Raw genomic sequence first — 12,682 nt, forward strand, 5'->3', positions numbered from 1 at the left:
AGCAATTATGTGGTTTCATATTAAGTCCAAAACTCACGTCCCTTCGTCTGTCACACTTACGACTGCAAAAGCTTTAAGGTAGGCAATTGTGCTAAAAAGAGGTGAAAAAAAATAAAAAATTGATGAAATCAAATAATCATAAAAGAGAAAAAAATCATTGTACGTTTTGGACCGCAGTGATCACCCCCTCGGAGTGCAGACACTAACTCCGGTTGTTCGGTTGCAGGTGTTGCCGTTGCCGCGGACCAGACCCAGCACTTCCCGCTCAGTGCGACCTTCTCCATCGCAGTGCGGGCCTCGAGCAGGGGGTCGGGCACGCAGTGTTTGAGTCCGGAGTGTCGTGTAGAGGAGTGGTCCTTGCGCGATTCTCCGAAGACACCCGACATTGCATCAATCCGGAGCAACATGAGTGCAATGCGTGCGCATTTCGCAAAGTGTGTCTCGCTTTGAATGCGGAGAGTTCCCTGTCACGTCCGTAAACGCGACGTGGAAGCCTCGGATCCGGAAATTTCGGGATGTTCAACGTCCGCGAGCGGCGACAACGACCAGATGTTATTCCGTCATCTCGTCCGTACCTGCGTCTGTCCGGTTTTGATAGCGAAGCTTTGAAAAAAGCCTACTCGCATTATAATTGTGGCGGATAGTCCGGGAACTGTCGTTTTCGCAGTTCCTAAGAATCGTCTTTATCTTCCTGCTCCCAGTACCGCCCTTCTTGTAGAGTAGTGCTGCATGCCTAGGGCGCTTTTGCATGCCGGAGTGCTTAGGACACGTCCCTTTGCAATCTTAAACGAGGGGTGAATCACTAGTGTACTCATGTGTACAAATTTGCCCGTACTCAGTGTACTCACAAGTTTAATAAGGGTGAAATTCAATACTTTTTCGGTTGATTTCGCGTTGAGTGTCGTTTAAAACGCTAAATAAAGCCTTTAAACGTTTACAAATGCGAAATTTGTGAGCAAAATAAGGTGTACTCACCCGTACTCATGTACTCATGTGTACACCAGAACGCTGAGACATTCACCCCTCGCTCTTAAAAGCCTTCGAAGCATTTGCCTCGTAACTACAAAGAAAACGAAAGCTTTGTAGTTATTGCTAAGTGTTATGAAAAAAGCTTTGTTTTGAAGGATTTTGCTTCATAATACAAAGCATACTTCTTCGTAGATTTTACCATGCCTTCGGTTTCTTCGCATTACGAAGTGATTTTTCGTAGTTTTTTCTGCATGGACGCTGGTTGTCATCTTGGGTGCTGACTCGTTGTTTTCTGTCCAGACTTCAAAACAGAGAGTATCGACTTGCCGACGGAGAGTGCGGACTGCGACTTGGGTTCCGGACTGCAGCCGTCGCCGTGCGTGCCTGACGAGGATGACACCATCCCTGACCCGAAGGTCGCTGCAAGTGAGTCAGTCTTGTCCAACGCTTCTCACAGTGTGCCGCTCACGCAACTTCGTAGGTTGCCATGACTTCGGGTAGTGTGTGAGGTTCCTGTTCGTTTCTAAGTTTTACGCAGGATGAACCCTTGCCGGTCGCTTCGATGCGTTCGCCTGTGGGAGAACATGTGTGCGGGTGATTTCGTGCGTAGGGGGTCATTTCAGGTCACCGGGGCCTTGCGCCTGAACTGATGTTGATTTGGTAGCTTGGGCAATTCAAATTTGTTTTACTAAACGAAGACCATGTCCTCATGTGGATAAGTCAATCTAACTTTTGTTTTTCTAGGTTTCATAAGCTGCCAAAGTGTCGTTTTGTAAGTTCCGTCATGGTCACCAACACCTATAAGACAACATTGCCATGCTGTAGTATATGACTCAGCCACATCAAAAGAAAACTGGCTATTTCACTCTCTTCCCTGACTTATTCTTCGCAAAATTACGGAAGGTGACCTTCGTATCATTACTTGTTGAACCCGAAACAGCCTATGGGAAAATGTCCACCGAGTGACCATGTGAGCTATGCTGCTTTCACAACTGACGGTCTACTGGGGTTCCTTTTCGTTTTAGAACCTCGCGACCATTTGGGATCGAAAGAACATAAAAAACGCTTCCAGAAGCCCGTGCCCGCGGGACCTGGGGCGGTCAAACGACGCTTCCAGGCCGTCAGAATTGTTCAAAACGGTAAGGGTGTAAAAATAGATGTAAATTCCGTTTCGGGCCGTAGCTCCTCCATCTGAGGGAGAAAGTTCCCACAACCTTCGCTGAAAAACGCTATTTTGGATGCTCAAAATGACACCGTCATCAGTGTTTACCTATCTTGTAACCCAGCGGGTCAGGAGACTAAACACTTCGCTTTGTAAATTCCGTAATCTGTAAATTCCGTCATAATTTCTGTAAATTCCGCCGTATTTCATAGGGGGTGAAATTGAAAGTCAACTTGAAGCGCTGCCACGCTCAGAGGGGTACTGTGGGGTACTATGTATGCCGTCTACACCAAATTTAGCCCCTAAAGTTGAACTTTAAAAAAGAACATTCAAAATGACCCTCTACGCACGGAATCACCCGTGCACCCAGTACACTCCTCGAAGCGCGTGCTTGCAAGCATGGGCCTCGGGGCGTGTACTTGCCTAAGCTCGCACCTCGAGTGTGTACTCATGGAGCACACTCTTGGAGACGCATTCGTGGCAAAGGGACATAAAGCATGTCAGGCATAGGAAAGGTGGTTGGCTCCGCGCATCTTGTCAACTGTCACAAGCACAAGGGACGATTCCACGCCAACTGATTCGGCATGGTCTCAGATCGGGACGAAACTTACTCAAATTATTGGTTGAGCGATAGCGAAGCCCGTTACTCCAGTGGGGTTGAAAAGTTTTGTCTCTTTGTCTGTCGTCCCCACTCTCATTCCAGGAACGTGACATCACGTTTGAGCATTGTGTCACATTCGTTTGGGTGTGAATTGGCCTAAAACCATCTTGGTAACATTCAAACGAATGTGACACAATGCTCAAACGAACGTGACACTTAGTCACGTTCGTTTCAACGTGACACTTTGTCACGTTCGTTTCAACGTGATGTCACGTTCCTGGTATGAGAGTGCCCTCTGCGCCCTCGGCTGGTTCTGCCAATGACGGTGGTTCTCTTCCAGGCCCAGGCCATGGCGGTCCGTGCCCGCCGCTGGACGGAGTGTTCGACCAGCCTGACGAGGAGGGAAGCATGCCGGACTCGAAGCTCGCTGCAGGTGAGTCTTTCGGAAGGGGAATGATTTGTTTTCGAACACGGCAAGAATACTCTAACCAGAAAACGAAGAGCCCTGAGTTCTCGCGGTTTATGGCATCTGCCGCCTTGGATAGCATTGCAGGTAGCCCTCGACCGCGAGGACCCAGGGCTCTTCGTTTTCTGGTCAGAGTATAGTATCGGAATGGCCCTGGGTCGTCCACTGTACGGGCGCGGCTGCAAAAGGGGAGTTCATTTCCCTTCTCTCGGGTACTTGATGGGCTGCCTGGAAGGTAGGCAAAATGCACTCCCTCGCCCCTGTAAATACACTGCAAACCTAACTGTCTAAGTACTCTTGGAAATTCATCTCTTCGATTTGGATAAAACTTTTTGAGGGGTAGGGGTCATTTTCAGTATGAGAGAAACTAGGCTAAATTTTCGAAATTGACAAAAATAACGTTTTTATATAACAATGGATTCGTCTCGACAAGACAAAATTTATTTCCTCACGGGACATAAGCTTGGACGCAAACTCAGAAAGTTCGTTCCAGAATTCAAGAGAAACGGCCAACATGATACATCTTTGCTTGTGCTAATAAAAAACTTACGGTGGGCCGACCAAATCCTTTTAGGATTTTCTTTCAATACGTGAGAGGATCATGTGAGGAAAGTCACATCAAAATCAAAGATGAGCTATTTTTAAAACATCAATTTTTCGGAAAAAAAATTACGTTTAATGGAGAAACCGGCATCAAAACTTCACCCATCGTCTCGAAACTATTTCCATCGTGTTCCCCAGCTCTTTTTACGTAAAGAACCATTCTCGAAACAAATCTGAAAACTTTCAGTAAGTACGGAGAAAAATAAAGAAAATATCATGATTCTGACCAAAGTGAAAACTTCGCTATGTTATTACAGCCAAACGGGGAAAGATATCGCAAAACCCTTTGACTTTGGTTCTTTTTATAATGACCCCTACCCCCATAAAAAGTTTCATCCAAATCGAAGAGATGAATTTCCAAGAGTTCGTTGGTTTGGCATGGAAGGTAGGCACCTTACTCTCTTGGGTCGCCGCACGTTGCGCAACCGATCCACCCTTACCGTGGCCGTGGGTTGCAGGCGTCGGCGCGGAGCAGGCCCAGCAGCTGCTCGTCGGCGAGGCCTTCTCCCTCGCAGTGCCGGCTGGCGACGCGGCCCAGGACGAGCAGGCCTCGAGCAAGGAGACGGGCAGGAAGGCGCGCCGCGGATTCAACTGTGGGGAGTGCGGCCAGCGTTTCCGGACTGAGAGCGGATTGCGGGACCACCTTGCAAGTCACACTGAGGGCGGACCTCACGCGTGCGGGGTGTGTGGCAAGGAGTTCCCCTGGAAGAGCTCTCTTGTAAGGCACTCGAGGATCCACAGCGGGGAGAAGCCTTACAAGTGTGACGTGTGCGGAAAGACGTTTGCTGAGTCAAGTCATTTAGTGACACACAAGAGGACCCACACTGGCGAGAAGCCTTTCAAGTGTGACGCGTGCGGCAAGGCCTTTTCTGTTTCATCTGCCCTACTGGTGCACAAGAGAGTCCACACTGGAGAGAAGCCCTATACGTGTGACGTGTGCGGAAAGGCATTTGCTCAGTCCTTTGATTTAGTGAAACACAGGAGGATCCACACCGGGGAGATGCCTTACAAGTGTGACCTCTGCGGGAAGGCATTTTCTGATTCATCTGATTTAGTGAGACACAAGAGGCTCCACACTGGGGAAAAGCCTTACAAGTGTGACGTCTGCGGGAAGGCATTTTCTGATTCATCCGTTTGTGCGCGACACAAGAGGATTCATGCCACGAAGAAGCCGTAGGAATGTTGGTGTTGGTGTCTGTTGGAAGACGATTTTTGGGCATAAAACGCGAAATCACACGAGGGGACCCACGACGAGAGGACGCACACAGGTGTGTTGAAAATGGGCCCTCCTTACTATCAAGCTTTGAATTTTGCTTCAGTTTCTCTGAGTTGCGCTTTTGTTCTCGTCTATGACGACCATGTTTTTCTTTTGATTATGTCCCCGCCTTTCAATGTAAAGTTCCCGTGTAACGTTAGCACCAGATTGCATTCTTTATGAATTCGAGTTTATTGTTTTGCCGTGCTAAGCTGTCACAAGGAAGATTATTTTTGTTTTATTTCTTATCTAATGGAAGTGGGCCACTTGTTTCTCTTTCTCGACATGTTTGCCCGTTAGTGTTGTTGTTCTGAGAAGTGTAAAGTGACAGTGTAGTGTATACGAAACAGCGGGAAGACCGATAGCAATTCCCCCCTTTCTTTGTAACACGTTGTTTGTATCGCCATATTGAATTTTTCTTTCAACCAGAAAAACGAACGTCTTCTTGAGATGGAATTGATTGTAGAAAACAAGCTGTTATTTGGCGAGTTATAGAAGACCTTTCCACTATCGAAATGATTGTACGAAATAAAATCCAACTGTTTGGCACCATTAAAGTTGACTGACCCCCATCCCTTGCTTCGTTCCTGCAGCGACCGGGCGCATGTTGCTACAGAAACTTTGTTGACGTACATTGTAATTGCAATGTATTTCGAAGCGGTAAGTTTTTTGTTTTATCGGTAGCAGTATCGTTCGAAGTTTTTTTTCCTTTTGGGTGTGCCTGCGCTGCGCAGTGACGACAGCCCACTCCCTGTTTGTAACCGATGTGATGCCATGTGTGATTTTTTTCCACGTTTGATGGTATAGGGTCAGGGCGGGGAAAAACCGGACACCTGCAAGTTGGGGAAGAAACGCACACCGCACTTTCGCCACAAATTTGCCTGTTTTGGGACGTGCTAAGTATTCAGTATTGCTTATTGATGATCTGTTAGATTGCGTTTAAGAGGAATTTAGCCTACTTGAACCGGAAAGTATTCAAAGTTACCTTTAAACGAGGTCTCGTATAAAACACCTTAAAAACTTTCAAAGTTGGTGCCCGCAATATCTCTTTGTAACGACTTTCCGAGCCTACTGTGACGAATATTCTTATTGTAAACGAAAGTTGGAAGTGTGGAGCCCAAGATACGTTAAAATGTTTTAGCAGATTTCCATCTGGATTACATATGAAGGGTTAAATACGAAACGGGGAAAAACCGCACACTGGTGCGGGGAAAAATCGGACACCCCTTTTTTCTATAATAATCGACGAATTGCCCTAACATCGCACCAAAGTGGTCGTAAGAAGTGTATATTAGCATTTCCCAACATTTAGTGGGAAAACAAACACGGCTGTTGACGATTTCATACATTTTGGTCATTTAACCTCAAAAACGTGCCGCCACGGACCCCCTAACAATGCTACGATGATTTCTGTCTACCAAGGAATACTCGTGCGCCTGCTTCAGTGAGTATCGCAAGTGTTACCCCCAAATATCGTTCCCAAGAGATTTCTGACCTACTTTCATAGGTTTTTGTTAAATTAAAGCCTATGTCCGATTTTTCCCCTTAGGTGTTCGATTTTTCCCCGTTTCGACGGGGAAGAATCGCACACTGTTTTTTCTCATTTATTACTGAATGAAGCCGCAAACGCACTCGCTGAGGGTTGAAATGTCTTTCTTTGAGGCTCGATCAACAGACCCAACGGATACATTGGCTAAAGATAGTCAATTAGAGTCAAAATCGAGAAAGATTGCACTCTCAGAGCCATACTGACATTTTAGTCTGTATTTTTACTTTAAAATTATTTCTATGTAACTTATGAACAATTTTTTTGGTATCTTACTGAAATCTGTGTGTAAAGTATTGACATTTTGTATGTTAGCCTTACTAACAAATCTGTCACTAGTTATTTAAAAGAAGTATGGAGCCCTTCTGGGACTAATTTGTTAGTGCCTACTAAGAGATTTTGTCAGTAGTAAGAAAGAAACGGAGTCAGTAGTAACTAATGAATAAAGTCAGTACATAGAAATAAAATTCTATGTACATGATCAATATTTGTCGCAGACATTACATATATATTTTTATGGACTTGCAATACTTGTCGCTGACTAAAAAGTGGTCCAAGAGGTCCGTTCCAAAATAAATCTTGTCGCTGAAAAAATTAGCATTAAAAGTGTCGTTAAGTAACGACAAAAGTTTTGTCAATGATTATTCTGGTAAATTTTTATCAACAAATTTATCAACAAATTTATGAACAATTTTATCAACAAATTTGTTAGTAATGTACTAAAAATATTGTCTATGGAATTGTACATATACCATGGACTTTTTATTCGTGGCATATGAACAAATTTCTAAGTATTATTGTTGCGTAAAAAAATTCATATGCTACTTGGGAAATGTTGATGCTGCTATGAACAAAAAGTCAATATGGCTCTGAGAGTGTGCAAAACGTCCAGTTCTTCCCCGCCCTGACCCTACCAAGTCACTTTTGTTTGAACGTGACACGACCATTTAATTATTTTGTCTCATTCGCTTCAACGTTGGTCATCATTCTAACGAGTGAGATGGAGTTTTCAGACGAACGTGTCGAAATGCGCATTCTAACAAAGGGTACGCCTCATTCGTTGACAGTGACGCGTTCGGAGTGCAACGAGAGTTCCTGAGGGGAGCTTTCTCTTAAAGTGCCACGCCGTTTCATGGCCTCCTCGCCTTGACTGCATCAACCTTCTCCCCTGCCACTAACAGTGGGAGTGCAGACACTAACTCCGGTTGTTCGGTTGCAGGTGTTGCCGCGGACCAGAACCAGCGGTTCCCGCTCAGTGCGACCCTCTCCATCGCAGTGCAGGCCCCGAGCAGGGGGTCGGACAGGCAGCGTTTGAGTGCGGAGTGTGTGAAGGGGAGGGGTCCTTGCGCGATACTCCGAAGACACCCGAGATTGCATCAATCCGGAGCCACATGAATGCAATGCGTGCGCGTTTCGCAAAGCGTGTCTCGCTTTGAATGCGGAGAGCTCCCTGTCTCGTCCGTAAAGGCAACGTGGAAGCTTCGGATCTAGAAATTTCGTGATGTTCAAACGTCCGCGGGTGGCGACGAGGGCCGCATTTTATTCCGTCATCTCGTTTGTACCTGCGTCTGTCCGGTTTTGATAGAGACTTTGAGAACTGCTCATCCATATTATTATTGCGGCGGATAGTCCGGGAACGGTCGTTTTCGCAGTTCTTAAAAACCGTCTTTATCTTCCTGCACCCAGTACCGCCTTTCTTGTAGTGTAGTGCTGCATGCCTGGGGCGCTTTTGCATGCCGGGGTGCTTGGGACACGTCCATTGCACTCTTCAAAGCCTTCGAAGCTTTTGCCTCGTAACTAAAACGAAGGCTTTGTAGTTGTTACTTCGTGTTATGAAAAAAAAGCTTCGTTTTACGAAGGATTTTGCTTGATAATACGAAGCATACTTCTTCGTACATTATACCGTGCCTTCGGTTTCTTCGCATTACGAAGCGATTTTTCGTAGTTTTAACTGTGTGGACGCTGGTTGTCATCTTTGGTGCTGACTCGTTGTTTTCTGTCCAGACTTCAAAACCGAGAGCATCGACTTGCCGACGGAAAGTGCGGACTGCGACTTGGGTTCCGGACTGCAGCCGTCGCCGTGCGTGCCTGACGAGGAGGAAAGCATCCCTGACCCGAAGGTCGCTGCAGGTGAGTCAGAGTCAGTCTTGTCCAACGCTTTACACAGTGTGCCGCTCACGCAACTTCGTAGGTTGCCATAACTTCGGGTATAGTGTGAGGTTCCTTTTCGTTTCTAAGTGTTTCGCTGGATCAACCCTTGCCGGTCGCTTCGATGCGTTCCCCTGTGGGAGCACTTGGGTGTACCCAGCACACTCCTCGAAGCGCGTGCTTGCAAGCTTGGGCCTCGGGGCGTGTACTTGCCTAAGCTTGCACCTCCAAGTGTGTACTCATGGAGCACACTCTTGGAGACGCATGCTTGGCATTGGGACATGAAGCATGTCAGGCATAGGAAAGGTGGTTGGCTCCGCGCACCTTGTCAACTGCCATAAGCACAAGGGACGATTCCACGCCAACTGAGTCGGCATGGTCTCAGATCGGGACGAAATTTGCTCAAATTGTTGGTTGAGCGATAGCGAAGCCCGTTACTCCAGTGGGGTTGAAAAGTTTTGTCTGTCTGTCCCCTCCGTCCCCTTTGCCCATCGGCTGGTTCTGCCAATGACGGTGGTTCTCTTCCAGGCTCAGGCCATGGCGGTCCGTGCCCGCCGCTGGACGGAGTGGTCGACCAGCCTGACGAGGAGGGAAGCATGCCGGACTCGAAGCTCGCTGCAGGTGAGTCTTTCGGAAGGGGAATGATTTATGAATACCCTAACCAGAAAACGAAGAGCCCTGAGTTCTCGTGGTTTATGCCATCTGCCGCCTTGGATAGCATTGCAGGTAGCCCTCGACCGCGAGGACCCAGGACTCTTCGTTTTCTGGTCAGAGGATGGTATCGGAATGGCCCTGGGTCGTCCACTGTTCGGGCGCGGCTGCAGAAGAGGAGTAACAGGGGTCATTTCCCTTCTCTCGGGTACTTGATGGGCTGCCTGGAAGGTAGGCAAAATGCACTACCTCGCCCCTTTAAATACACTGCAAACCTAACTGTCTAAGTACACACTTACAAACGCATGCCTGGCTATTTACACAATTACAAATGCATGCTTGCAAGTACACACTTACAAACGCATGCTTGACGCATGGAGTTATACGGCGTCAAGCATGCGTTTGTAAGTGTCTACTTGCAAGCATGCATTTGTCAGTGTGTACTTAGTTGACAGTTACGTTTGGGGAAAGCCACTGCTTTACCATCGCCACGTCCACGCCACGTCCGGTAACGCTCTATTTTCTCTCTTTCGTAAAGTGACTGAAAATCCTAACAAAGGTATGCTTTTTATCGGTTTGACTGTACTTCAAGCATTTTAAAAACGAAATATACCGGGTTCGGATGGGCAACATAACCCTACTCCCATAAGCGGCAATGCTATTCTCGGCTACTTTTAATCGCGTATTAACACTGATTTTGCCCGGTGACCTGGTTTGAAACTTTGCAGATGATTAAGTCACTATCTTAGGGGCCTACTCTCAAATTTTCAACTCTTGTGTTTACAATAGCGTTGTCCCTCGGACTAACTCAACTCTCTTGGGTCGCCGCTGCGCAGCCGATCCACCCTTACCGTGGCCGTGGGTTGCAGGCGTCGGCGCGGAGCAGGCCCAGCAGCTGCTCGTCGGCGAGGCCTTCTCCCTCGCAGTGCCGGCTGGCGACGCGGTCCAGGACGAGCAGGCCTCGAGCAAGGAGACGGGCAGGAAGGTGCGCCGCGGATTCAACTGTGGGGAGTGCGGCCAGCGTTTCCGGACTGAGAGCGGATTGCGGGACCACCTTGCGAGTCACACTGAGGGCGGACCTCACTCGTGCGGGGTGTATGGCAAGGAGTTCTCCAGGAATTGGGTTCTTGTGAGGCACTCGAGGATCCACACCGGGGAGAAGCCTTTCAAGTGTGACGTGTGCGGAAAATCATTTGCTCTGTCATTTCATTTAGTGAATCACAAGAGGATCCACACCGGGGAGAAGCCTTACAAGTGTGGGGAGTGCGGAAAGAAGTTTGCTGTGTCAAGTAATTTAGTGACACACAAGAGGATCCACACTGGGGAGAAGCCTTTCAAGTGTGACGCGTGCGGCAAGGCCTTTTCTTATCCATCTGCCCTACGGGTGCACAAGAGAGTCCACACTGGAGAGAAGCCCTATACGTGTGACTCGTGCGGGAGGGCATTTTCTTATCCAGCTACTTTTGCGCGACACAAGAAGATTCACGCGGCAAAGAAGCTGTAGGATGAATACGTTTTCGTGGGAATGCACACGAGAGGACACGCGGACAAACTGCTGTTTGTAAAATTCGTCACCTTTATTGATTTTTGCTTCATTGTCGCTATAGTATGCTCTCGTTATCGTCAGTGCTGATCTTGTTCGATTTTTGTGTGCGTATCTTTGTAAGAGGAGTATCTCTCCTCAGAGAGTAACAGTGCCGCATAGGTTTTTTTAAATCAAGGTTTTGTTATTTGTCGCCTTGTTGCATTGAAGTTTATTTATGTTTCATTCCTTGTTTCTTGCAACTGCTTCATTTGTTTTCCTGCTTGGACACCTTGCCAGTCAGCCTTGTTGTGTTTGTAGTTTTAGGAAGTGAAAAGTGACAGCTCAGTGTATCCAATAGGTATATTCGAAACAATAATAGGACTGCTTCAATTACTGCTTCCTTACCATGTTGTTTTAAACACCTTATGATATGTTGAATGAACGAAGTTAACTGGATTGTCCCAACATCGAATTGACTGTAAAAAGGAAAGAAGCTGTTTTCACCAACCGTGAATTTTTTTTCCCCCTGCCGCAAACGGAGGGAGTGCAGGGGTGCTATGCTATTGCTCTCGCCTCGATTGCTCCCCGCTCCACAGTGGGACAAAACGGTGAAAAATGGGAAAAAAATCAGACGTCGTCATAAAGTGCTCCAATGGGACCCAAAACACCATACCACACCAGAAGAAGGGCCTAAACTGGCCTAAACCCATTTGGGCGCATACCAGGGTTCAAAAACCCGAGATTTATGCGATTTTTGGCACTTTTTGTCACATTTTGTGAAATTGCGCCTTGTCCTGAATGAATAGGCCGTCCGTACTAGTCTTAAATTTTCATTTTGAGTGTCTGCTTACATTTCATGAAATAAAAAGTTGCGCCTTTTCAGAACAAAGCATTTAAATGTGTCTCAAAAGTCGAAAAATCGCGGTTTTTAGCATTTTTTGGCACATTTAGTGAAATTGAGTTTTGTCCTGAATGACTCGGCCGTCCGTACTAGCATAAAATTGTCATATTAGGTGTCTTCTAACATTTCGTGAAATAAAAAGTTGCGCCTTTTCAGAACAAAGCATTTAAATGCGTCACAAAAGTCGCTGAACTGCTATAAACCGCGATTTTTCGACTTTTGTGACCCATCTAAATGCTTTGTTCTGAAAAGGCGCAACTTTTTATTTCACGAAATGGTAACAGACACCCAATATGAAAATTTCATGCTAGTACGGACGGCCGATTCATTCAGGACAAAGCTCAATTTCACTAAATGTGCCAAAAATGCTAAAAATCGCGATTTTTCGACTTTTTTGACCCATTTAAATGCTTTGATCTGAAAAGGCGCAACTTTTTATTTCACGAAGTGCTAACAGACACCCAAAATGAAAATTTAATGCTAGTATGGACGGCTTTTTGATTCAGGACAAAGCTCAATTTCACTAAATGTGTCAAAAAGTGCCAAAAATCGCGATTTTTCGACTTTTTTGACCCATTTTGACGCATCCTAATGCTTTGATCTGAAAAGGCGCAACTTTTTCTTTCACGAAATGGTAACAGACTCCCAAAATAAAAATTAAGTGCTAGTACGGATGGCCTATTCATTCAGGACAAAGCTCAATTTCACTCTATGTGCCAAAAAGTGCTAAAAATCGCTATTTTTCGACTTTTTTGACTCATTCAAATGCTTTGTTCTGAAAAGGCGCAACTTTTTATTTCATGAAATGTAAGCAGACACTCAAAATGAAAATTTAATACTAGTACGGACGGCCTA

At 46.4% G+C, this 12,682-nt stretch overlaps 2 protein-coding genes across 2 annotated transcripts; both read left to right on the forward strand.

Annotated features, from left to right (window-relative positions):
* The first annotated feature begins 285 nt into the window (after positions 1–285).
* LOC117645494 (zinc finger protein 239-like) lies at positions 286–5,607 on the forward strand. Its single transcript, XM_034385748.1, has 4 exons — positions 286–418; positions 1,270–1,395; positions 3,073–3,165; positions 4,260–5,607. The coding sequence occupies exons 1-4, from the start codon at positions 406–408 to the stop codon at positions 4,976–4,978; spliced, it is 951 nt and encodes a 316-aa protein (XP_034241639.1). The 5' UTR covers positions 286–405; the 3' UTR covers positions 4,979–5,607.
* Positions 5,608–5,661: 54 nt separating this feature from the next.
* Positions 5,662–11,417, forward strand: LOC117645501 (putative zinc finger protein 702). Its single transcript, XM_034385758.1, has 5 exons — positions 5,662–5,716; positions 7,822–7,857; positions 8,607–8,732; positions 9,279–9,371; positions 10,238–11,417. Exons 4-5 carry the CDS (start codon positions 9,347–9,349, stop codon positions 10,903–10,905), a joined length of 693 nt encoding a protein of 230 aa, XP_034241649.1. The 5' UTR covers positions 5,662–5,716; positions 7,822–7,857; positions 8,607–8,732; positions 9,279–9,346; the 3' UTR covers positions 10,906–11,417.
* Positions 11,418–12,682: the final 1,265 nt, after the last annotated feature.

This window comes from Thrips palmi, unplaced genomic scaffold (assembly GCF_012932325.1).
Source record: "Thrips palmi isolate BJ-2018 unplaced genomic scaffold, TpBJ-2018v1 HiC_scaffold_18, whole genome shotgun sequence".
Classification (NCBI taxonomy): Eukaryota; Metazoa; Arthropoda; class Insecta; order Thysanoptera; family Thripidae; genus Thrips; species Thrips palmi.